This window comes from Nomascus leucogenys, chromosome 1a (genome assembly GCF_006542625.1).
Source record: "Nomascus leucogenys isolate Asia chromosome 1a, Asia_NLE_v1, whole genome shotgun sequence".
Taxonomy (NCBI): domain Eukaryota; kingdom Metazoa; phylum Chordata; class Mammalia; order Primates; family Hylobatidae; genus Nomascus; species Nomascus leucogenys.
The window spans coordinates 39,704,728-39,732,351 of record NC_044381.1 but is presented as its reverse complement, the minus strand read 5'-3'; the positions used below and the strand labels follow the sequence as shown (position 1 = coordinate 39,732,351).

Sequence of the window (27,624 nt, the reverse complement as noted above, 5' to 3'; positions counted from 1 at the left end):
TGAAACACCTTGGCCTGACTTAACAGTGAAGACTGAAGTGAGGTTCCAGAATTCCACTTCACCAGAAATCCTACTTCTAGGAATGCCTTCATACCTTTTTTTTTTTTTTGAGACAGAGTCTTGCTCTGTTGCCCAGGCTGGAGTGCAGTGGTGCAATCTCAGTTCACTGCAACCTCCTCTGCCTCCCAGGTTCAAGTGATTTTCCTGCCTCGGCCTCCCGAGTAGCTGGGATTACAGGCACCTGCCAACCACACCCAGGTAATTTTTGTATTTTTAGTAGAGATGGTGTTTCCATGTTGGCCAGGCTGTTTTCGAACTCCTGACCTCAAGTGATCTGCCCGCCTTGGCCTCCCAAAGTGCTGGGATTACAAGCGTGAGCCACCATGCCCAGCCTTACTTCTAGGAATGCCTTCTAAGGGAATTTTCAGATTAGCAAAGATGAAGTACAAAGGGGCTCACTGCAGCATTATTTTATGGAGTGAAAAGCTGGACACAGCCTAAGTGTGGAACAACTTGAGAATGATTAAGTATGTTATGGTGCAGCAATGTGCTTTTGAAGAATTTTTACTGACTAGGAAATGCTCATGAAATAAGCAGAAAAGCAGGTTTAAAACTTTCCAGTTGAATTACATTTGGTAACTGTGTAAGCACACTTGCAAGAAAACAAACCCTAGAGAAATGTCAAGGTGTTGGGCCAGGTGCAGTCACTCACGCCTGTAATCCCAGCACTTTGGGAGGCCGACGTGGGAGGATCACGAAGTCAGGAGGTCAAGACCATCTTGGCCAACATGGTGAAACCCCGTCTCTACTAAAATACAAAAAATTAGCGGGATGTGGTGGCACGTGCCTGTAATCTCAGCTATTTGAGAGGCTGAAGCAGGGGAATCACTTGAACCCAGGAGGCGGAGGCTGCAGTGAGCTGAGATCGTGCCACTACACTCCAGCCTGGAGACAGAGCAAGACTCCATCTCAAAAAAAAAAAAAAAAAAAAAAAAAAAAAAAGATGTTCACAGTGGGGTTTTTGAGGGTGGAGTATCTTACACATGAATTTTGTTTACATTTTCTTATATTTTTTGTTGTCTTTACGTGATGTGTTACACAGGAACACAATTTTTATATTTGGGGAAAACATTAAGTCATAAAATCAAAACATTTAAATACAGAAAGAATCTTTCAGCAGACACACAGTGAACTATCAGGAACTGGAGATGGAACCCACATTCCTAAGCTCCTAGTTTTTTAGCCCAGAAGGACTTGACATAACAGAGACAGGTGTTTCTACTCTAACTTACCTTTGCTCTATAGAGAAAAGCTATGAGAAATCCCTCAGTTAAAGATATAGATAGATAGATAATAGATAGATAGATGATAGATAGATGATAGATAGATAGATAGATAGATAGATAAGAGTGAGGGAGAGAGCGAGGGCAGGAGGGAGGGATAACTATAGATGCTCGTAAGTTGGGGGAGAAGAGCAAGGGCCTCTGAAGGTGTAGGATACAATTTGTCCTTGACTAATTATGCCCATTCATTTTTACAACATTGGGAAAAACATCCTTGGCCCACATCTGCTTATTATGAGAGTGTTCTGAGAAAGCCACAGTTTTAGCAGAAAAAGCCCAGGAAAGTTCACCATAGAGTTCTTCTCCACCACATCAATGGTCCTGCTTAATCTTCTCATCAAACAATGGCAATTTTGCAAGAGTTTTGATGGAAAATCACTATAATCCTGATTTAGCTCCTTTTGATTTCTTTTTGTTTCCTAATCTTAAAAAACCTTTAAAGGGCACTGTTGGGAACAGGCCCCCCAAAACCTGGCCATAAACTGGCCCCAAAACTGGCCATAAACAAAATCTCTGCAGCACTGTGACATGTTCATGATGGCCCTAACGCCCACGCTGGAAGGTTGTGGGTTTACTGGAATGAGGGCAAGGAACACCTAGCCTGCCCAGGGTGGAAAACTGCTTAAAGGCATTCTTAAGCCCCAAACAATAGCATGAACGATCTGTGCCTTAAGGACATGCTCCTGCTGCAGATAACTAGCCCAACCTATTCCTTTAATTTGACCCATCCCTTCCTTCCCCATAAGGGATACTTTTAGTTAATCGAATATTTATAGAAACAATGCTAATGACTGGCTTGCTGTTAATAAATACGTGGGTAAATCTGTTTGGGGCTCTCAGCTCTGAAGGCTGTGAGACCCCTGATTTCCCACTTCACCCCTCTATATTTCTGTGTGTGTGTCTTTAATTCCTCTAGCACTGCTGGGTTAGGGTCTCCTCCACCAAACTGGTCTTGGCAGGGCACCCATTTTTCTTCAGCAAATAACATTAAAAAGATTGCCTTAAGATTAAATTCCCAGTACCTCAGTTCGTTACAGAGGGATTAAAGGGTTGGTATGAAGCCTTACAAAAGCATCTGAACTTGATGGAGCTTATGTTGAGAAATAAAGTTTATATTTTATGTTTCTAATCTCTTTTAATTTCATTTTTCCATGAACTTTTTAAAGGCCTCTCATATAATTATTTATTCTAAAAGCAAATGCAACTGAGTGAGTGAGTCTGTAGGTTGGAGCTTAGATTAAACAAATGACTTCAGAGAGGATCTGGCCTGAACTCTGAATTTTGTAAATGTGATCCCTACCTTCTTTATAAAGAATTTATCCTGGAAAAACTCAAATGTAAAGATAAGTGCTACCTTTAGAAGGTAAATTTTAGCTATATAAGATACTGAATGCTTATGAAGAAAGGCAGAGTCCATCATCTTCATACTGACCACAGCCACAAACAGTGGCACCAACCTCTTTCAGCAAAGCCCCTGAAGCCACCACCCAAACAGGACCCCATGGGGACAGCATTCTGTCTGCCACCCACCTGGCTTTCTTCACTCACCTCAGGGAATTTCTTTTTCTGCACATATTCAGTGGTGGCCGCATCAAAATACTTGGCATAGCCCTCATTCAGGCTGTAAATCTTTCCTTTCTTCTTAATCTTGACATCTTTTTCCACCAGGACAAATTCACCAAGAGCCTAGCAACATGAAGAGAGATGCCAAGAAGAAGAGAGAAGCCAGGAAACAGAAGCCAACCGCATGATCCCCACATCAGAGCAGGAGAAGATGGGGGCCTGCTGGCAGAGCTGGGGCTTGGCTGTGGTCACTCTGAGCCTGCTCTTTGGTGTTTTCATGAGTGGTGGGAAGAATAGGGACCATATGGAGCCCACACAGGAAGCTCTAGCAGTAACATAGCAAGCAGGAAGACAATTCTAAGGAAAAGGCCCATAGTCTTCTTTCTTTTCCTTTGCATCTTCCACTGTCAGTGAGGCTCCTCATTTATGATGAACCCAACTGTGTGTATCTCCCAAGTTCTCACCCCCAGATTAGTGTTTTCAGGAAGACAGGCCATCAACAGTGAGAGGAAGAAGTTACATTGTTGTATGAGGGATGCATTTTAACCATTAATTTGTGGTACAGGCTGGGCGTGGTGGCTCACGCCTGTAATCCCAGCACTTTGGGAGGCCAAGGTGGGTGGATCACGAGGTCAGGAGATCGAGACCATCCTGGCTAACATGGTGAAACCCCGTCTCTACTAAATATACAAAAAATTGGCCGGGCGTGGTGGTGGGCACCTGTAGTCCCAGCTACTCGGGAGGCTGAGTCAGGAGAATGGCGTGAACCTGCGAGGCGGAGCTTGCAGTGAGCCAAGATCGTGCCACTGCACTCCAGCCTGGATGACAGAGCAAGACTCCATTTCAAAAAAAAAAAAAATTGTGGTACAGTTATTTTGTTTATGTTAGTGATTCAATCGTAGAAACTATTCATAATTTCTGGTATCCCACTCTTATCTGGGGAAAAGAGGAAGCCACTTTCATCAGAAACTGTGTTCACCCGGCATAAGGAAAAAGTTGGAAAATCTAAAGGAATCCTCAGACATATTAATAAAAGTGTGCCTAGTCCCTCTCCATAACTCATGTAGCCACCTTGGTCAGTACCTGCAGGGCATCTCTCAAATACCCTTATGTCTAGTTCTAGTGACATCAGTCACTAAAAATGTGATCAGCTTGTGGCAGATACCACCTTAAATGCTCATGTCTGTCTAAGTCACTGGGAGGAAAATCAGAGCCTGGAAACCAGATCCATTTTGATGAATGTCCAAGATTTTGAGAGTGAGAAACTCCAAAATGACAGCTCACAGTTGGCAGCTAGGCCAGAAGGTTCCCAAGGAACATCAGAGGTATTCCCAGAATATAAAAAGGCAAGGCCACAGAATGACTCCACATAGCAGAGGTGTTGCTATGAGAGGTAACACTGTCCATGTCAGAAACAAGTCAGTGCCAAGGAGACTCAATAACAAAAACAACTAAACAATCCTTTCCTGCCTAACATGAGTGACAACTGCTTCTATATCAATGACTTCAATCTCTCTGCCTCCTAGATAAAAATGATTAAGGTAACTAGTGATTAATTGCACCCACTTCCAGACAATATCCAATCCAGACTGACCCTCTCTTCCTCAAATCCTCTTTAGAATCACCAAGCAAAACCCTAAGTGCTATAAGCCCATCTCAACTCCCTCCTTATGCAACACCCCATGGTTCCTCTGCAGTGCCTGCTAAATCTAACTTCAGGTTATTACAGGTGCATGAGTGATGGTCTTTGACTCATGAGCTTTAACTCACTGTGGGTGTCTGTTGCTTTGGAGCAGCCCGGCGCTGATTTCTACTTCTGAAAAGTGCCCTGACTTGCTTTGAAGAATGAACTCTTCTCATTGGATGCCAGTCTAGGAAGACTCATATCTGGGCCTCTTGTAGGCCAAGATCAGGCATGTACCTTAGCTTGAAAATGAGATACCCCTCCCTGGGATTTGAAACCTGAGTGAGAGGCGCAGCACCGGGGGTGGTGTCCAGGCCAGACCAGCCATGTTGCGAGACCACTGCTGTGCTTCCTGCTTCCTGGTCCTCTAGTCCTGCCCGTTCCTAGCCAGGGTCCTCAGCTTTTCCATCAATGCAGTAACTCCTTTCACTTAATTGAGCCAGGGTCAATTTTGCTCTTGCTTTTCAGCAAAGAGGATGGAGATGCACAACTGTCATCTAAACAGTGGCACTCACTCACCACCTGAACAGAGGCGCGCATTCTGCATCAGGGCAGGTGAAAACGCCTTGCGTTGATCCACTCCTGGGGCTGGGGCTGCGACCCTCAGGCCCTGGGAATACTGTTTCCACAATTTTATTAACCTGGAAAATGTGTTCATTTGTTCTGATTGTGTGGTCACCAACAACCGCTGATTTTTAATATGGGCTCTCATACACTCTGTTACCAATTATCAGACACCAGATCCTTGTCAAAAGAAACAACAGCTCCCATTTGTAAATGAATGCCTTGACATTGAGCTTTACCCACAATGGAGAGTTGGTTAACAGGAGGTGGTCTCTCTGTGCCTGAACAATATGTGTGTTCTGACAAAATCAAATCACCAGCCCTGCAAACCCACAGACCTCACAGGCTCAGTTTGACCCACCAGGGAATGCTGCCTCCATAAGCTACTGGCCGCCTTCCATGGCATTTCTATCTGTGACAACTGCCACAAGCTACCTCCGCTGGATGTCAAACAGGCACTAAGCTTTGTGCACTGGGTCTTTGCTCAAATGTCCTTTTTAGTAGGCTGATGTGATCCAAAGGGGTTTCAGGCTAATACATAGAGATCTGGAAAGATGTTATGGTTCATCTCTTCCTTCTGTCATGTTGACAAGCTCTGGTGCCCACCTATGTCGAGACTGGGCCCTGCTGTCATGACTGAGGGCAGAAAACAGAGGCTCTGTCTGTGCCTGGGAATCCTTGAGTTGGGTCCCTGAGTCAAAGCATCTCCCATTGCCTTTAGAACTGCTCAGAATGTTCACGGAGATATTTTGCTTGTACTCAAGAGCAGTTGTGTTGGAAATTTAGTGTGGTAGAGTAATTAAAACACAGACTGCTGAAGCGTGACTCCTGACACCAGTCACTAGCTTGACCTTGCACAAGTTACTCACTCTCTCTACGCCTCACTTTCCCCATCTGAAAATGAGAATAATAGTAGGACATACCTCATAAGGCCACTGTGACATTTAAATGCATTAATAGATATAAATTTCATAGGACAGGTATTTTACATTCCTACCACTTATGAAGAATTATCTAACTCTTAGCTGTTATTCTACAACAACTTTAGAAAGGGTGTTTTATTGTCTGAGGGTAATATTTGTAAGCCGTAGAATTTCTCAGGGTTTGCCAGCTTCTTTGAACATAAAGAGAAATTGAGGCATTAGCAAACTGACACAGCAATGGGTCTTGTTATAATGGGCATATAGGTGAAAAGATTCTATTTGAAAAGTTTCTGGTTTTCCATACTGTAAACTCTGTCTTGTGAGTTAACTCCATGTCATCTTGAAATTTTGCAAACCCCTCTCTCCACACATGTGCACTAACACGTGAACTCCACAAGGGCTGTCATGCGTGTTTGATCAATGCTCCATCTCCACTGTCTGAAATGCTGCTTTGGGACACAGTAGATGCTCAATAAACAGCTGTAAATCAAAAACTTAAATACTTACCTTTTGTCTAAGTGAACCCAAGAGGTTTTGACGTGTTCTTTGGTCAACGTTAGCTGAGTTTTCACAAGACCTCAGTATACTTGGCAAAGCATTTCACAAGTGATGGGCAAGGCATCCAGCATTTAAAAATGAAATTCACGGAGCATTCTACTGGATGGTGCTGCTCTAATAAACCCGTGCTTCTGCTAGAAATTTGCAGCATTGTGATTCTTAAATCATGGCGTTCTCATAAGCCAAAGAGATTGAGCGCATTTTTGGAAAATGAGCTCCTTAAGGACAGGGCCTGAGTTGACGCAACTGGCTCTGCGGGACACTCCTACCCCCCGAGTGCCCTCACTGGGACAGAGGCCCTTCATGGTTTCTGATGATGGTGTTGGCTCCCCAAACTAGGCTCTCAGGCCCCCTGGTCCCCAAAACAAGTATTAGGAATAACCAGGACATTATCGCAGAGAACTGGCATTAAGGTACAGAGGCCCATGGTGTCCCCAGGCACAGATGATGCCATATTCTGTACCTACCGGGTCAAGCATGAAGAGGTCCACGCCTTGCCCTGTGGAGAGAGCCACCAGGGTTGCACTACCGTACAGCGCATAACCTGCGGCCACAATATTGCGGCCACACTGCAGGGCGTCCTTTTCAGAAGGCTCATCCTCTGAGGTCTGTGGAAGAGAGGGAGAAATGCCATGTGTTATTGTTGTCTCTGGAGAGAACCCTTTGCCAGGGGCCTGGGCTTAAGATCTCCTGGAATCACTGAAGGCAGGGCAGTTCTTAGAATTTTAAGCTGCTTCAAATCTATCCAGAGGAAACGAGTGGCCATGTTGCCAACAGTTCTAGCTCAACCATGGCAAAGGCCATTCTTGGACTTCTTCCTTTCTGTTTTCCAAACACATGTGTCTGTAGCCTGCCAAGAAAAGCACTCCCAGATGCTAAAACTGTAGCCCCTCTTCGTCATAAGCCATGTTCCCATAAGCCATGATACTCACAACTCAGATCACTGAGCTGAGCATGCAGATGCAGTGTCTTACTCTGCACACTCAACAGCCCTTTGGGGCAGACAGCACCATCACCTCCATGACTCAGAGGGAGAACTCTGAGAGCAAAACCACCTGAGATTAAGAACCTACTGCAGCTGGAGTGGCTGCACAACTCATCCAGCAGCCGGAAGCCCTGATTCTGGCTTTCCCTCTGACTCTGTGGATGCTCCTTCTCATTTGCTTCTCCTCCCCGCAGCACCTCTTCCTCTGATTCCTTAAATGTTGGTGCTCCTTCTGGTCCTTCTCTAGCCCTTGATACATCCAACCAGTGCAAAATGATTCTTCCTCACCCCCTTATCCAAAATGGAGACTCTCAGCTGCTACATTTGTATTGAGTTACCCCACCTCCCACAACACACACACACGCACACATATTGATGGGGCCAAGAAAGATTCATAGATTTGTGATTCAAACTGGCCCAATGTGAGTCTCTCCTCCAGAAACCTAGAATTGGAGTATAGCATTGTTGTGATGTACGTAGAAGCCTTGTAAACCCGAATGTTCTCGCCCCCATGTACTGACCTCATGGTCTGGTCTTCCAGTCCTTGATGCCATGAGCACTCCGAGCTGCTTCTTTGAAGCTCCCAAAACATTTTCATTCATGGGCTTAGTGTCTGATTTCCCAGCTAGACTGTGAGCAACCTGGTGGCAAGTACCAACTCCATCTTGTTCATGTCTGTTTTCCCATCACCTAGCACAATCCGGTCCACGGATATTGCATTTAATTCACACACACAACACACACGTGAGTTTACACACACACATATATACATGCATGCATGTAGTGATTTTCAGCATAAGAATCCTATACACGTTTTTTAGATTTATACTATTTCATTTTTTGAGTGATTGTAAATAGCACATATTTTAAAATGTAATTATAATTATGAATTAGTTAATGCTAATATATAGAAATCCAGTTGATTTCGTATCTTGATCTTGTATCCTGTGACCTTGCTAAACTCACTAGTTCTAGGAAGTGTTTTGGTTTTCTGTTTGTAGGTTCCTTGGGATTTTCTACATAGATCATCATGGCATCTGCAAGGACAGTGTTACTACCTGCTTTCCAATCTGTATGTGTTTCATCATCTTCCTTGCCTTATTGTGCTGGCTACGACTTTCAGGATTACATATGTTGGGTAATAGTGGCAAGTGAGGACGTCCTTGCCTTGTTACTGATCTTAGAGGATAAGCATTCGCTCTTTCACCATTAAATGTAATGCTAGCTGCAGATGTACTTGATAGAGTTAAGGGACGCTCCTCCTCTATTTCTTGTTTTCTAAGACTTTCTTTTTTTTCAGAGACAGGGTCTTGCTCTGTTGCCCAGGCTGGAGTGCAGTGGCTTGGTCATGGCTCACTGCAGCCTCCAACTCCTGAGCTCAAGTCATCCTCCCGTCTCAACTTCCTGAGTAGCTGGGACTACAGGTATGCATTACCAACCTCCTCTCCTGCTAATGTCTTTTTTGAGATGGGAGTCTTGCTATGTTTCCCAGGCTGGTCTCAAACTCCTGGCCTCAAGCAATCCTCCTACCTAAGCAAGTTTCTTTTTTAAATAATGAATGAGTGTTGAATTTGTTCAAATGTTTTTTCTCCATCAATAGATATGATTGTGTGATTTTTCTTCTTTTGCCTGTTGATGTGGTGGATTACACTGACGGATTTTGAATACTGGATCAGTCTTCCATCACCAGAATAAGGCCCACTCAGTCATGGTGTATAATTTGTTTTATGTGTTGTTGAACTCTATTTGCCAATATTTTGTTAAGAGTTTTTGCATTTATTGATGAGGAATATTGGTCTGTGGTATTTTTTTGAACAATCTTTGTCTGGTTTTTGTACCAGGATAACACTGGTTTCATAACATGAATTGGGAAGTGTTCCTTCCTCTTCTCTTTTCTGGAAGAGACTGAATAATCTGTGAATATTTGGTATGTTTTTCCAGTAAACCGTCTGAGCCTGGAGCTTTCTTTTCTTGGACACTAGTTTCTTAATAGCATTGAGCCCTGTAGGTAGCCATTCAAAGTATCTGTTTTCTGTTGGGTGAGTTAGAATATTGTACTTTTTGAGACATTGGTTCATTTCATCTAAGTTGTCACATGTATGCATGTGGAGTTGTTTCTAATATTCTCTTTTTATCCTTTTGAAAAACAAGGCAACCTAAGATTAACAATCTACTGCATAAATACACAATTCTCTGATCATTTTCCCAAGATAAATTCCTAATAATTAAATAATTGAGTAAAAATCTTTTGATATATATTGAAAAATTGTCCTCCAGAAAGAGTGCATCAATTTATACCTTTACCATCAATAATAAGAGGGTTCATTTTAATTCTGCCTGGTAAACACAAGATAGCATTGTCTTTTCAACTTTGTCAATTTGACAGGTGGACAAAATGACATCTCTTTTGTTTTAACTTTTATTTTTTGTGAGTCAGGTAAAACCTTTTATATATTTATTTTGACCATTTTTGTTTTGTAAGTTGTCTATTTCATGTCTTGCTTATTTTTCTGTCAGGATATTCATCTTCTTATTTATTTTAATAGTTCTTTATATATAAAGGATATTAATGTCTTGTATATGTTACGAATATTTTCCTCGATTGTCATTGCCTTCTTATTTTATTTATGGTGCCTGTTTTTGCAGTGCAGTTTTAAAATTAAAATTATTCATGACATTCCATATGTTTTCTTCTCTTGTCTTTATGTTTAGACTGAATTTCTCCTACATCAAGACAGGATGACACAAATATTCCCCACTTCTCCACCAAACTCATCGACTCATCTATAATTTATTTCTACTCATGGAAAAAAAAAATGGTTCAGTTTTTGTATTTGTCTAACACGGTCCTGAGATTTCAAAAACCCAGTTTATATCAACAATCTTCATTGCCATGACACCTTTCTCAGTAAATTTTATGGTAGTTTGCAAATGATTTAGTGCTGTGTTTTTATTTTTTTCTACACCAATAAATATCTAAGTCCATCAGACAGGTGATGCTTCCTACCACTACTTTTTGGTAAAATTAATGAAAATTGCAAGAGCTCCATGTATTTAGTGGTAGAAATTATGAAATGTGGACTTTTTTCCTTTTTGTTGAGGTAATAAAGCATATAGCAGAGCATACAAATCTTAATGGTACATCTCGATAAATTTTTACAAATGTATAATATACACTTATGTGTATTTATAGAATATTTTACATAACATCCAGATCCATTTATATAACATTTCCAGCAACCTAGCGGTCTCTACGGCTAGTGAAGCCAGGCCTAGTAGTCTCTTCCAGTCACTATCACCTCCTACCAAAGGTAACCTCTATTCTCACCTTTATCACCAAATCTAACTTTATCTGGTTTGGAACATCATATAAATGAAATGACACTGCATGTGTTCTTTTGTATGGCTTATGATTTTCAAGTTTATTTCTTTGCAATTTTATCTATGTTGTTACACATAGCAGTAGTTTGTTCTTTTTCATTGCTATGTAGTTTTCAGTTGTATGACTATATCACAATTTATTCTCCGTTCTCATGTTGATATGCATTTGAATTTTTCCGGTTTGGGGCTACTATGACTAATTTCTCCATCTTCGGGCAGACGCAGCATTCCTTTCTTCTGTGTGGGTCCCAGGAGTGAAATTGCTTGGCCATAGTGTGTAAATATCTGTTTAGCATTAGTAGGTGCTATCAAATGTTTTCCAAAGTAGTTATACTATTTGATAGTCCCACCAACGACGGATAATAATTCCAGTTTCTTTGCCAACACTTGGTATGCTTAGTCTTTTTAGATTTAGCCACTCTGGAAGAGGAGAATGGTGTCTCACTGTGGTTTTAATTTCATCTTCCTAACGTAACTGGGCAGCTTAACTTCATAATATATTTTAAAACATGTTTCCCTTCTCTTGGATTTCAAGATATAGCCTTGAAGCAAACTGCAGAAGCCTTTTCTCTTAGCTATAAAATAACTCCCTTTCTCACCGTATATACTCCCTGTGCATTTAGCTAACTGCATGCTAGTATCTATTATGTGCCTTCTTAGAAGTTCCAGGAGGTAATTTTGAGACAGACAGACCAAGCATGGAGACCTAGCTGCAAAATTCCAGAGATTACTTCAATGCAGCTAATTAACAACTCGGCCACTGTTGAGATGATGTCAGCCTGAGGTCCAGGTGGACTGGCACCAAAGATAGTCACAAAAACAAGACACAGAGATACTGTACTCAGCACAATTCTTGCATGCCCTCCTTAATCAAGTTTTCCTCTTTTAAACCCCTCCCTTCCCCTGAAATAGTCAAAGTGGTTGATTTGATGAGAATCTGGCCACTTCCCCTTTACTAGTTGTGGTTAATAAAGTCACTTTCTATCTACCAGGCCTCACTCTTGTTAACTGGACTCTGCAGGCAGCAAGCATGTGGACCTGCATACAGTTACAATTTTAGTGGCCCATACAGTGTGCTCTGGGGGCCCAAGCCCACGGTCTGGTTTCTATCGGACAGGGCCTGTGGGGCTGCCTGTGGGCTCCAGTTGCTGTGGCTACCTGACCCCTTGGCTGGAACACTAGGGAGTCTCCTGCAGCTGCCTAGATGCTTTTGTCCTGGGGATCCTCTCTTTCTCTTCCTGCTGCAGTGCCTGATACCTCCAGTGTTTCACTGGTGCAATGAAAGTGACTTTTAGAGAAGTGACAAACTTTGGAATTTTGGAACTTTGAAACTTTGGAACTTGGTGAGTTAGTCGGAGTGCATTTGACCACCCTCTGCCTCTTTTGGGATGTCACTGGGACTCTGCTCTATTTAGACTTGGCCGCTAGTGACACCATTTGAGCATTTTATGCATTTGTATTTGTTTGTATTTGTGGCACCCTTGGGGCCTTGCTGGGTTCAGGCTGTTCCAGGGCGGAGGTTGGGGGAGCATTGGAAACTGAGGTGAGATATTTGGGACTCTACTCAGCCCTCCCTCCCCCCACTTCTTCCAAGTCATCCTCCTGATGATCTTGGAGCACCTACAGCCTTATTCCTCTTGGCCAAAAGCACCCATAGCTCCCTCTGGCTGGAAACATTTCACCTTGACTGGTGACTTGCAAAGGTGGGAAGGGTTCATCCCACACCATGGCACTGAGGATCTCCCTGGCAGGAGATAAACCTGGGTGGTGAGGGTACTGACCCCATGCCTTGCAGTGGCTGAAGGGCTCACAAGCCTCCCCTCCTTTCTTTCTCTTTCCTCTTCCTTCCTGTAAAACTTGACCTTTCTCCTCTACATCTCTTTCTTTTCTTTTTCTCATTTCCTGTCCAGTCCAGGGGTTCAGCCTTGAAGGAGAAAAACCGTTTCCAACATCACGGCCTCTGATTTTGTCATCTTCTTTGGGACTGGTTACATATTCTGGCCCATTTTTGTACACATTTTAAACTGATGGGCAAATTACAAGAAGAAAAACTCAGAGTTCAAATGGTTAACCTACACTGTGGAGTTAAGTAGAATCTTCTTTAGCTCTTTACCTTCCTCTCTTTTCTGCCTGCTTTAAATCTGCTGTTATTAAACTGCTGGTGCTGAGGCAAGATTCATTATTTATGATCTAAATCGAATATAAACATTGAAAACTCATTTGAAACTGAACAGCAAAAAGGGGTAAAAGATTTAAAAAGAAAAAAACCCAAACTGCCATAGAGACTGCTTTACCCCAGATTTTGGCTGCCAGCTTTCCTTGGATTACCTATCAGGGCAAACAAAGTTAGCCATGTGAACAGCTTCCAATTTTGTCAGAAAAGTAACTTGGAGCCAGTTTTTATAGGTCAGTTTGTGATGCTGTCTCATGACTAGAGTTCTCAGATAAAAGCTCTTAGACCTTCGTTTGTGTATGGATGTATACGTGTTTAGATATGTTTATGTAATGTACACGTTACAGTTATATTCTGTGTCGTGTCTAGCATGCTACCAAATTGGCTTATAAGTAAATGAGTACACATAAATTAAGTTCAAATGCTTTCCAAGTTCGCGTGAATCTTTGATAAATAAAACTGGCTTCAAAAATTATTAGTAAAATAAAAACAAAAATGCCTTCAGAATCATCAGCATACATTTGTGTCTAAGCAAATAAATTTTATATTTGTCTCTGCTAAATGTTTAAAGTGTCAGGGTTTGGTGCAAAGATTGTAAGACTATAACCCAGCCAAACCCAGAGTAATCTTTGTGTAATTTTTTTGACAAATAAGACTAAGTTAGGATTGTTAGTTCAAGGAAAGCAATTGAATCCTCTGAGTTATTGGCAAAATGCCCATGGATTTAACTTTGAGGTTCTTACTTAGGTGTTCACCTAATGTTCAGACTTTTAAAATGGTTAACAGGGAAATAACTTTAAATAATGACTAACTTTGTATAATATCTGTTTTCAAAAAGAATCTAGATAAGCTTAAAGATTAAAAAATTAAATACACATAAATGAAATATATGTTTTTAAGTGAATTTTTTCTGTAATTTAAAATCTTAAAATTATTTTAAATTAAATAATAAATGCTTATTGAATGTCTGGGTAGTTTCCAATTTTTTAAAAATTATAATAAATTATGGGAATAATTTACAATAAAATATGGGAAAACATGGTTCTAAAATTGTGAAATGACTTCATCTATAAAATACTAACATCTGACACACAGTTCAGGACTTCTTGCTTACTAAATTTCCACTGAAATTTAAAGTTAGTAGAAATAAAAATTCTAATGACTATATAATTCTATAAATTGTATTCCTATTGTAAAAATAATTTTATAGGCCAGGCGCAGCAGCTCAGGCCTGTAATCCCAGCATTTTGGAAGGCCAAGGCAGGCGGATCACAAGGTCAGGAGATAGAGACCATCCTGGCTAACACGGTGAAACCCAGTCTCTACTAAAAATACAAAAAATTAGCCGGCCGTGGTGGCAGGCGCCTGTAGTCCCAGCTACTCGGGAGGCTGAGGCAGGAGAATGGCATGAACTGGGGAGGTGGAGCTTGCAGTGAGCCGAGATCAGGCCACTGCACTCCAGTCTGGGCGACAGAGCGAGACTCTGTCTCAAAAAAAAAAAACTTGTGTGGTAAATTCTTGTCCTAAAAATAAAATGACTGATATCTAAAGAAACAAAATTTAGGACAAGTCAAAAAGTTTAAGCATATCATAAATGGTTTGTATAAATTGTATTAAAGTTTGTGGAGAGTTTATAAAAGAATTTTGCATGTGATTAAGTTAACTATAATTAAAAGGGGATTATTTGTAATAGCCCCCTATGTTTAAAGCAAGGTTGTCTGTCTTAAGGTATTTATTTGCTCCTAATAACAAGAAATTTTACTTTTATAACCTCTTTCTCTTAAAAACTTCTCAGAATCATATCTCAGAAGTTTGGCTTTGCTGTGGCTTGCTGCTTTCAGCTTTTTCTCCCCTTGAGAAGGCCTGAGAGGATAACTCTCTCATTCAGCTTTTTCCTCAACTCTTGTGACCTTTCTCCTCCAACTTTATTATTATGGCCTGGCACTAAAATGTTTTATCTTAAAGGTCTAGAAAAGCAATGTTTTCCTACATTATTACTTGATTCTGTACTTTCCTTGATATGTCTAAATTTGTCAACATGATTAGAAAGCTTCTCATGCAGTTACTGAGAATTATGTATTTCCCTGATACACTCCCAGTTTAACTTCCAGGTTATCCAAATAGGCTTCCCCTGAAGAGAAGCAGCTACACTGCAAGTTTTTCTTTCCCTGTCTGGTAATTCACTTAAGAAACAACATTTTACATTTTATCAAAATAATTCCTATGTTGTCTTTATTAGGTTTTAATTGCTTAGAAAAGTTGAGATCTAAAAGGGTTAAAGTTTGTACATCCATATAACCTTCTGTATTGCCTTTGTTTGTTTGTTTGTTTGTTTGTTTGTTTGTTTGTTTGTAACAGAATCTCACTCTATTGCTCAGGCTGCAGTGCAGTGGCGCAATCTCAGCTCACTGCAACCGCCGCTTCCTAGGTTCAAGTGATTTTCATGCCTCAGCCTCCCAAGTGGCTGGTCCAACACGCCCAGCTAATTTTTGTATTTTTAGCAGAGACAGTGTTTAGCCATGTTGGCCAGGCTGGTCTTGAACTCCTGGCCTCAAGTGATCCACCTGCTTCAGCCTCCCAAAGTGATGGGATTACGGGTGTGAGCCACCATGCCCAGCCTGGATTGCCTTTTAAATCTTTCAATTATCACTCTGGTTAAATGAGCAACTATTGTTTAACAATGACCTACAGTTCTGTTTTAATCAATTGTTTTGAGCCTTTTAACATCTTTGACATTTTCAAAATTGAATCCTAAATTAAGTTTCTGACTTTCTGCTGGGGTTTACCAAAGCTATAAAAATTAATCGCCACGAGGTTTTAAAATCATTTTACAGGTTCCAGTCAGGTCAAAGGCTCTAGTATCACTACCTCCAGTCCCTAAAAAAGGCCCTTATCAGGTACTATTAACTAATCCTTGTGCAGTTAAGTTACAGGGCTTTGACTCCTAGGTGCACATATTTCATCTAAAGAAGGCATTGGCTCCTGCCAGTATCTGATACCAAACTCAAGCCAACCAAAGCCTTGTCCCTGGATCCAGGCAAAGGTTACAATCAAAGTCGCCTGCTTTAATGAGACACAAGGACAGCCTTGTAGTCAAAACCAGTAAGATTAATTTATTAATTTTGCCTCTATCTAAAGTAATATGATTTACTCTATTCCGTAATACCAAATAATTAAAATGCTTAATTACCTATAAGCCTCCTTTCTTGTCATTCTCAGAACTAGGCTGGGCTTATGATGCTTTAAAACATTACTAATTCTTTGTATTTTGTTTTACCTCCGGAACTGAAACTATTCAATCCCCCCAGGCCTAAAGACTATCGTGGAAGAAGTGAACGTCTGAGATAGTAAGGGCTGGTCTTATGGGATCAAATTAATTCAGAGCCTCCAAATCCAGGACGGACACAGAGAGGCTTCAACAGCTGAACAAAATGCTTGTGTTTTGTGCAGCTAAGTGCTACTAGCCAAGCTCACAGTAGCTCAATGTATAGATTTGTACATAAGTCAATTTTGGAACCTTGCCTTTAGGCTTTGGGTTTTTGGCTTTTACATGCTTAAAAGAGGTTTTAAGGTTAATGAGTGCCTGCCCACCTCCATTCCCATCTGGCCTGGAACATTTAACTGGCTTTCACTGTTTTGACTCTAAGTCCCTGGGCCATAGGGGTCCCATTGAGGAACATGATGGACCTGGAGAAGGTAACCATACCACCCCAGCATCCATATGGGACAAAATAAAAGCTTGGCCATCAATACTGCCCCTGGAATACCTTGACAAAAAAGGGAGAATATAAACTAAAATAAAATCCTAAGCCTCTCAACAGACTGAATGGACCTGCCTCTTGGCCGAAGGAAATCCCCAGATAAACTGAAAAACCAGCTCAGGCCATGGCAGGAAGCGGGATCAGACATGCCTCCCTATACCTTCCCCCACTTCTTGGAATTAGGCACAACTGAAAACCCTAAGATTGACAAAATAGGCTGTTTGTCACAAGAAAATACCCAGTTAGAAACGGGACCTAAGGCCACACCAGGCAAGGGTTAGTCACTCACTCCTATATTGAAGAGGAAACCACGTCCTAACTGCCATAGGTTTTTCTTTTTCTCTAGCAGCCAAACAAGCGCTGGCCTTAAGATCAGCTGACTAACTCACCCCCAGCCTCTTGTTCCACCAGCCAAGACTACAGCTTTAATTAGACAAGACACTAATTTCAGTAGCTCTCCTGATAAAAGACCACCAACCATGGGCTAGGTCTGGCCAGTTTACAGAAAGCACACACTGTGTGCCTTTATGTCCTAGAAAGACCTTTTGATATACAGGGCCTAAATGGAATACATTCCACCCCAAAATAAACATGGGTCATACATGCATATTTATTCAATACACATATGTCAGGATCATCTTCATAAATATTCATAGCTCCTCCTATAATCTGTTAAATGTGTGTGTGTGTGTGTGTGTGTGTGGGTGTATAGTTTGTTTGTTTTGAGAGGGAGTCTTGCTCTGTTGCCCAGGCTGGAGTGCAGCGGTGCAATCTTGTGGGGAAAAGAAAGAGAGATCAGCCTGTTACTGTGTCTATATAGAAGGAAGTAGACATAAGAGACTCCATTTAGTTCTGTATTTGAGATGCTGTTAACCTGTGACCCTACTCCCAACCTTGTCCTCGCAAGAGACATGTGCTGTGGTGACTTAAGGTTAAAAGGGTTTTGGGCGGTGCAGAATGTGCTTTGTTTACTGAGTAAGGAGAAAACCGCCTTTAGGAATAAGGTGGGGCTTGCTGGAGCAATACTGCTACAAGGTTTATGGAGATGTTCGCATATACATCTCAAAGCACAGCACCGGTGATGGTAAAGATAATTATGAATAAATACTAAGGGAACTCAGAGGCCGGTGCCGGTGTGGGTCCTCTGTAAGCACAGCACCGGTCCCCTGGGCCCCGCTTTTCCTTCTCTACATTTTGTCTCTGTCTTATTCCTTTTCTCAAGTCTTTCGTCCCACCTAACGAGAAGCACCCACAGGTGTGGAGGGGCAGGCCACCCCTACATCTGGCGCTCAACGTGGAGGCGCTTTTCTCTAAGGTGAAGGTACGCTGGAGCGTGGTCATTGAGGACAAGTCGACGAGAGACTCCCAAGTACGTCTACAGTCAGCCTTGCGGTAAGCTTGTGCGCTCGGAAGAACCTAGGGTAACAATGGGGCAAACTAAAAGTAAATATGCCTCTTATCGCAGCTTTATAAAAATTCTCTTAAAAAGAGGGGGAGTTAAAGTGTCTACCAAAAATCTAAATACACTCTTTCAAACAATAGAACAGTTTTGCCCATGGTTTCCAGAACAGGGAACTTTAGATCTAAAAGATTGGGAAAAAATTGGCAAAGAATTAAAACAAGCAAGTAGGGAAGGTAAAATCATTCCACTTACAGTATGGAATGATTGGGTCATTATTAAAGTAGCTTTAGAACCGCTGCAAACAGAAGAAGATAGCGTTCCAGTTTCCGATGTCCCTAAAAGCTGTGCAGTAAATTGTGAAAAAGAGGCAGGGATAGAGTCCCAGAAAAGAAAAGAAAGTTCACACTGTAAATGTGTAGCAGAGCTGGTAATGGCTCGGTCAACGCAAAATGTTGACAATAATCAATTACAGGAGGTAATATATCCTGAAACGTTAAAATTAGAGGAAAAAGATCCAGAATTGACAGAGCCATCAGAGTCTAAACCACGAGGGCCAACTCCTCTTACAACAGCTCAGATGCCTGCAACCTTAGAACCTCAAATGCAGGTTAAACAAGTACAGGTCCGAAGAAATAGGACTGCCAATCCTCCAATTAAAGGGGCCCAAGAGGGAGAGCCTCCCGTAGCTGAAGCCAGATATCAGTCTTTTTCTATAAAAATGCTAAAAGAGATGAAAGAAGGAGTAAAACAGTATGGACCCAACTCTCCTTACATGAGAACATTGTTAGATTCCATTGCTCATGGACATAGACTCATTCCTTATGATTGGGAGATTCTGGCAAAATCATCACTCTCACCCTCTCAATTTTTACAATTTAAGACTTGGTGGATTGATGGGGCACAAGTACAGGTCCGAAGAAATAGGACTGCCAATCCTCCAATTAACATAGATGCAGATCAACTATTAGGAATAGGTCAAAATTGGAGCACTGTTGACCAACAAGCAATAATGCCAAATGAGGCCATTGAGCAAATCAGGGCTATCTGCCTTAGGGCCTGGGAGAAAATCCAAGACCCAGGAACCGCCTGCCCTTCCTTTAATACAATAAGACAAGGCTCTAAAGAGCCATACCCTGATTTTGTAGCAAGACTTCAAGATGCTGCTCAAAAGTCAATTACCGATGAGAATGCCCGTAAAGTCATAGTGGAGTTGATGGCATATGAAAACGCCAATCCGGACTGTCAATCAGCCATTAAGGAAGGGTTCCCGCAGGATCAGATGTAATCTCAGAGTATGTTAAAGCATGTGATGGAATTGGAGGAGCTATGCATAAAGCTATGCTTATGGCTCAGGCAATCACAGGAGTTGCTTTAGGAGGACAAGTGAAAACATTTGGGGGAAAATGTTATAACTGTGGTCAAATCGGTCATCTAAAAAAGAACTGCCTAGTCACAAATAAGCCAAATGTAACAACTCAAGCTACTACAACAACAGATAAAGGGCCACCTGGCCTATGTCCAAGATGTAAAAAGGGAAAACATTGGGGTAATCAATGTCGTTCTAAATTTGATAAAAATGGGCAACCACTGTCGGGAAATGAGAGGAGGGGCCAGCCTCAGGCCCCGCAACGAACTGGGGCATTCCAAATTCAACCCTTTGTTCCTCAGGGTTTTCAGGAACAACAACCCCCACTGTCGCAAGTGTCTCAGGGATTAAGCCAGTTATCACCATACAGCAATTATCCCCCGCCACAAGTGGCAGTGCAGCAGTAGATTTGTGTACTTTACAAGCAGTCTCTCTGCTTCCAGGGGAGCCTCCACAAATAATCCCCACAGGGGTATACGGCCCATTGCCTGAGGGGACTGTAGGACTAATCTTAGGAAGATCAAGTTTAAATCTAAAAGGAGTTCAAATTCATGCTGGTGTGGTTAATTCAGACTATGAAGGCGAAATTCAATTGGTTATTAGTTCCTCTATTCCTTGGAGTGCCAGTCCAGGAGACAGGATCGCTCAATTATTACTCCTACCTTATGTTAAAATTGGAAACAGTGAGATAAAAAGAACAGGAGGGTTCGGAAGCACTGATCTGGCAGGAAAGGCTGCATACTGGGCAAGTCTGGTCTCTGAGAGCAGACCTGTGTGTAAGGCCATTATTCAAGGAAAACAGTTTGAAGGGTTGGTAGACACAGGAGCAGATATCTCTGTAATTGCTTTAAATCAGTGGCCAAAAAATTGGCCTAAACAAAAGGCTGTAACAAGACTTGTCGGCGTAGGCGCAGCTTCAGAAGTGTATGAAAGTACAATGATTTTACATTGTTTAGGGCCAGATAATCAAGAAAGTACTGTTCAGCCAATGATTACTTCAATTCCTGTTAATCTATGGGGTCGAGATTTGTTACAACAATGGGGTGCAGAAATCATTAATGCCCGCTCCATTATACAGCCCCATGAGTCAAAAAATCATGACTAAGATGGGATATATACCAGGGAAGGGATTAGGAAAAAATGAAAAGGGCATTAAAGTCCCAATTGAGACTGAGAAAAATCTACAAAGAAAAGGAATAGGGTATCCTTTTTAGGGGCGGCCACTGTAGAGCCTCCTAAACCCATTCCATTAACTTGGAAAGCAGAAAAACCAGTATGGGTAAATCAGTGGCCGCTACCAAAGCAAAAACTGGAGGCTTTACACTTATTAGCAAAGGAACAATTAGAAAAGGGACACATTGAGCCTTCATTCTCACCCTGGAATTCTCCTGTATTTGTAATTCAGAAAAAGTCAGGCAAATGGCGTATGTTAATGGACTTAAGAGCCATAAACGCTGTAATTCAACCCATGGGGCCTCTCCAACCTGGATTGCCCTCTCCGGCCATGATCCCAAAAGACTGGCCTTTAATTATAATTGATCTTAAGGATTGCTTTTTTACCATTCCTCTGGCAGAGCAAGATTGTGAAAAATTTGCCTTTACTATACCAGCCATAAATAATAAAGAACCAGCCACCAGGTTTCGGTGGAAAGTATTACCTCAGGGAATGCTTAATAGTCCAACTATTTGTTAAACTTTCGTAGGCCAAGTCCTTCAACCAGTTAGAGACAAATTTTCAGATTGTTATATCATTCACTATATTGATGATATTTTATGTGCTGCAGAAACAAGAGACAAATTAATTGACTGTTACACATTTCTGCAAGCAGAGGTTGCCAACGCAGGACTAACAATAGCATCTGATAAGATCCAAACCTCTGATCCTTTTCATTATTTGGGGATGCAAATAGAAAATAGAAAAATTAAGCCACAAAAAATAGAAATAAGAAAAGACACGTTAAAAACACTAAATGATTTTCAAAAATTGTTAGGCGATATTAATTGGATTCGGCCAACTCTAGGCATTCCTACCTATGCCATGTCAAATTTGTTCTCTATCCTTAGAGGAGATCCAGACTTAAATAGTAAAAGAATATTAACCCCAGAGGCAACTAAAGAAATTAAATTAGTGGAAGAAAAAATTCAGTCAGCGCAAATAAATAGAATAGATTCTTTAGCTCCACTCCAACTTTTAATTTTTGCCACTGCACATTCTCCAACAGGCATCATTGTTCAAAATACTGATCTGGTGGAGTGGTCATTCCTTCCTCACAGTACAGTTAAGACTTTTACATTGTACTTGGACCAAATAGCTACATTAATTGGTCAGACAAGATTACGAATAATAAAATTGTGTGGTAACGACCCAGACAGAATAGTTGTTCCTTTAACCAAGGAACAAGTTAAACAAGCCTTTATCAATTCTGGTGCATGGCAAATTGGCCTTGCTGATTTTGTGGGAATTATTGATAATCATTACCCAAAAACAAAAATCTTCCAGTTTTTAAAATTGACTACTTGGATCTTACCTAAAATTACCAGACATGAACCTTTAGAAAATGCTCTGACAGTATTTACTGATGGTTCCAGCAATGGAAAAGTGGCTTACACAGGGCCAAAGGAGCGAGTAATCAAAACTCAATATCAATCAGCTCAGAGGGCAGAGTTGATTGCAGTCATTACAGTGTTAGAAGATTTTAATCAACCTGTTAATATTATATCAGATTCTGCATATGTAGTACAGGCTACAAGGGATGTTGAGACAGCTCTAATTAAATATAGCATGGATGATCAATTAAACCAGCTGTTCAATTTGTTACAACAAACTGTAAGAAAAAGGAATTTCCCATTTTATATTACTCATATTCGAGCACATACTAATGTACCAGGACCTTTAACTGAAGCAAACGAAAAAGCTGACTTACTGGTATCCTCTGCATTCATAAAAGCACAAGAACTTCATGCTTTGACTCATGTAAATGCAGCAGGGTTAAAAAACAAATTTGATGTCACGTGGAAACAGGCAAAAAATATTGTACAACATTGTACCCAGTGTCAAGTACTACACCTGCCCACCCAAGAGGCAGGAGTTAATCCCAGAGGTCTGTGTCCTAACGCATTATGGCAAATGGATGTTACCCACGTACCTTCATTTGGAAAATTATCATATGTTCATGTAACAGTTGATACTTATTCACATTTCATATGGGCAACATGCCAGACAGGAGAAAGTACTTCCCATGTTAAAAAACATTTATTATCTTGTTTTGCTGTGATGGGAGTTCCAGAAAAAATTAAAACTGACAATGGACCAGGTTATTGTAGTAAAGCTTTCCAAAAATTCTTAAATCAGTGGAATATTACACATACAACAGGAATTCCTTATAATTCCCAAGGACAGGCCATAGTTGAAAGAACTAATAGAACACTCAAAACTCAGTTAGTTAAACAAAAAAAAGGGGGAGACAGTAAGGAGTGTACCCTCCTCAGATGCAGCTTAATCTAGCACTCTATACTTTAATTTTTTAACAGGGGGCGGTGGCTCACGCTGTATCCAGCACTTGGGGCGAGGGGCGGATCACGAGTCAGGAGATCGAGACACATGAACCTGTCTTACTAAAATACAAAAAATTAGCCGGTGGGGGCCTGTATCCAGCTACTCGAGAGCTGGCAGGAATGGCGTGAACCGGGAGGAGCTTGCAGTGAGCGAGATCGGCACTGCACTCAGCTGGTGATAGAGCAAGACTCCGTCTCAAAAAAAAAAAAAAAAAAAAAAAAAAAAATTTTTAAACATTTATAGAGATCAGACTACTACTTCTGCAGAACAACATCTTACAGGTAAAAAGAACAGTCCACATGAAGGAAAACTGATTTGGTGGAAAGACAACAAAAAGAGGACATGGGAGATAGGGAAGGTGATAAGCTGGGGAAGAGGTTTTGCTTGTGTTTCACCAGGAGAAAATCAGCTTCCTGTTTGGATACCCACTAGACATTTGAAGTTCTACAATGAACCCATCAGAGATGCAAAGAAAAGCGCCTCCACGGAGACGGAATCACCGCAATCGGGCACCATTGACTCGCAGGATGAATCAAGTGGTGATATTAGAAAAACAGATGAAGTCACCACGCACCAAGAAGGCGGAGCTGCCAACCTGGGCACAGTTAAAGAAGCTGACACTGTTAGCTAGAAAAAGCCTAGCTAGCACAAAGGTGACACAAACCTCAGAAAAAATGCTGTTTGCAGCTTTAATGGTTGTATCAACGGTGGTAAGTCTCCCCATGCCTGCAGGAGCAGCTGCAGCTAATTATACCTACTGGGCCTATGTGCCTTTCCCGCCCTTAATTCGGGCAGTCACTTGGATGGATAATCCCATTGAAGTATATGTTAATAATAGTGTGTGGGTAGCTGGTCCCACAGATGATCGTTGCCCTGCAAAACCGGAGGAAGAAGGAATGATGATAAATATTTCCATTGGGTATCGTTATCCTCCTATATGTCTCGGGAGAGCACCAGGATGTTTAATGCCTGCTATCCAAAATTGGTTGGTAGAAGTACCTACTCTCAATCCCACCAGTAGATTTACTTATCATATGGTAAGCGGTATGTCACTCAAACCACAGGTAAACTATTTACAAGACTTCTCTTATCAAAGATCATTAAAATTTAGGCCAAAAGGAAGACCTTGCCCCAAGGAGATTTCCATAGAAACAAAAGATTTAGTTTGGGAAGAATGTGTAGCCAATAGTACCGTGATTTTACAAAACAACACATTTGGAACTGTTATAGATTGGGCACCTCGAGGTCAATTCTACCACGATTGCACAGGACAAACTCAATTCTGTCCCAATGCACTAGTGAGTCCAACTGTTGATAGTGACTTAACAAAAAATTTAGACAAACATAGGTACAAGAAATTTCAGTCTTTCTACCCTTGGAAATGGGGAGAAAAGGGAACCTCTACTCCAAGACCAAAAATAATAAGTCCGGTTTTTGGTCCTGAACATCCAGAATTATGGAGGCTTACTGTGGCTTCATACCACCTTAGAATTTGGTCTGGGAACCAAACTATAGAAACGAGATTATAAAACATTTTACTCTATCAACCTAAATTCCAGTCTAACAGTTCCTTTACTAAGTTGTGTAAAACCCCCTTATATGTTAGTCATAGGAAATGTAGTTATTAAACCAGACTCCCAAACTATAACATGTGAAAATTGCAGATTGTTTACTTGCATTGATTCGACTTTTGATTGGCAGCACCGTATTCTGCTTGTGAGAGCAAGAGAAGGCGTGTGGATCCCTGTGTCCATGGATCGACCATGGGAGGCCTCGCCATCCATTCATATTTTGACTGAAGTATTAAAAGGCATTTTAAATAGATCCAAAAGATTCATTTTTGCTTTAATTGCAGTGATTATGGGATTGATTGCAGTCACAGCTACAGCCGCTGTGGCAGGAGTCGCATTGCACTCTTCTGTTCAGACAGTAAGCTTTGTTGACAACTGGCAAAAGAATTCCACAAGGTTGTGGAATTCACAATCTGGTATCGATCAAAAATTGGCTAATCAAATTAATGACCTTAGACAAACTGTCATTTGGATGGGAGATAGGCTCATGAGCTTGGAACATCGTTTCCAGTTACAGTGTGACTGGAATACGTCAGATTTTTGTATTACAGAGTCTAGACATCACTGGGACATGGTAAGACGCCATTTACAGGGAAGAGAAGATAATCTCACTTTAGACATTTCTAAATTAAAAGAACAAATTTTTGAAGCCTCTCAGAGTCACTTAAATATTGTGCCTGGAGCTGAGGCATTAGATCAAGTGGCAAAAAATCTTTATGGATTAAACCCCACGACTTGGATTAAGTCTATTGGAAACTCTACTGCAGTAAATTTTGGAATTATGTGTCTCTGTTTAATCGGTTTGTTTTTAGTGTGCCGGACCAGTCGAAGAATCCTGCGCCAAAATCGAGAGAACGAACAAGCCTTCATCGCCATGGCACATTTATATAGAGGGAAAGGGAGGGAGAATGTTGCGGGAAGTCAGGGACCTGGAACTGAGGGCCTGGCTGAAGCCACAGCAGAAAAGCATAAAATATGAAGATTCCATGGACATTTTATTAGTTCTCCAAAATTTATACTTTTGTAATATCTTATGTCTTTACTTTAATCTCTTAATCCCATCATCTTCTTTGTAAGCTGAGGAGGATATATGTCACCTCAGGACCCTGTGATGATTGCCTTAACTACACAAATTGTTTGTAGAGGACGTGTGTTTGAACAATACGAAAACTGGGCATCTTGAAAAAAGAACGAGATAACAGCGGTGTTCAGGAAACAAGGGAGGTAACCTTGAACTGGCTGCCGGTGAGCCGGACGGAACAGAGCCATATCTTTTCTCCTTCTGCACACAAATAGGAGAGATATCGCTGAATTCTTTTTTTCAGCAAGGAATATCCCTGAGAAAGAGAATGCGCTCTGAGGGTAGGCCTATAAACGACCCCCTTGGAGGCGTGCCGCCTTTTACGGTTGAAGCTGAAGGGATGAAATAAGCCCCGGCCTCCTGTAGTGCTCCCAGGCTTATTAGGATGAGGAAATTCCCACCTAATAAAGTTTGGCCAGTCAGGTTGTCTGCTCTCAAACCCTATTTCCTGATAAAATGTTATCAATGACTATGCGTGCCCAAAAATTTCGTTGGCAATTTTAATTTCAATTTTAACACCGCCCTGTGAACTCATCCTGCCTCCACTTGCTTTGTGATATTCTTTTACCTTGTGAAGTATGTAATCTCGGTATCGTGATGACAATGGTAGTTTTGTTGAAAAGAAAAGGGGGAAATGTGGGGAAAAGAAAGAGAGATCAGCCTGTTACTGTGTCTATATAGAAGGAAGTAGACATAAGAGACTCCATTTAGTTCTGTATTTGAGATGCTGTTAACCTGTGACCCTACCCCCAACCTTGTCCTCGCAAGAGACATGTGCTGTGGTGACTTAAGGTTAAAAGGATTTTGGGCGGTGCAGAATGTGCTTTGTTTACTGAGTAAGGAGAAAACCGCCTTTAGGAATAAGGTGGGGCTTGCTGGAGCAATACTGCTACAAGGTTTATGGAGATGTTCGCATATACATCTCAAAGCACAGCACCGGTGATGGTAAAGATAATTATGAATAAACACTAAGGGAACTCAGAGGCCGGTGCCGGTGTGGGTCCTCTGTAAGCACAGCACCGGTCCCCTGGGCCCCGCTTTTCCTTCTCTACATTTTGTCTCCGTGTCTTATTCCTTTTCTCAAGTCTTTCGTCCCACCTAACAAGAAGCACCCACAGGTGTGGAGGGGCAGGCCACCCCTACACAATCTCAACTCACTATAACTTCCACCTCTAGGTTCAAGCAATTCTCATGTCTCAGCCGAGTAGCTGGGACCACAGCCACATGCCACCACTCCCCGCTAATTTTTTTTTTTTTTAGGCGGAGTCTCGCTCTGTCACCCAGGCTTGAGTGCAGTGGCATGATCTTGGCTCACTGCAAGCTCTGCCTCCTGGGTTCATGCCATTCTCCTGCCTCAGCCTCCCAAGTAGCTGGGACTACAGGCACCCACCACCAAGCCCGGCTAATTTTTTTGTATTTTTAGTAGAGGCGGGGTTTCACGGTGTTAGCCAGGATAGTCTCGATCTCCTGAACTCGTGATTCACTCGCCTCATCCTCCCAAATTGCTGGGATTACAGGCGTGAGCCACCCTGCCCAGCCCCCCTTTTTTTTTTTTGAGACACGGTTTCACTCTTGTTGCCCAGGCTGGAGTGCAATGGCGCAATCTCAGCTCACGGCAGCCTCTGCCCCCTGGGTTCAAGCAATTCTCCTGTCTCAGATTCCTGAGTAGCAGGGATTATAGGCGCCCACCACTATGCCCAGCTAATTTTTGGT

General features: G+C 41.7%; 1 protein-coding gene across 1 annotated transcript in view; it reads right to left on the bottom strand.

Moving 5' to 3' along the window:
• The window catches only part of FBP2 (fructose-bisphosphatase 2), a 48,610-nt gene that overhangs the window by 11,228 nt on the left and 9,758 nt on the right, over positions 1 to 27,624 (bottom strand). The window contains exons 4-5 of the mRNA XM_003260514.2: positions 7,103 to 7,243; positions 2,892 to 3,029 (exon numbers count right to left, since the gene is read on the bottom strand). Of these exons, the coding sequence (XP_003260562.2) occupies positions 2,892 to 3,029; positions 7,103 to 7,243 (279 nt within the window). The remainder of the gene's footprint in view (positions 1 to 2,891; positions 3,030 to 7,102; positions 7,244 to 27,624) is intronic.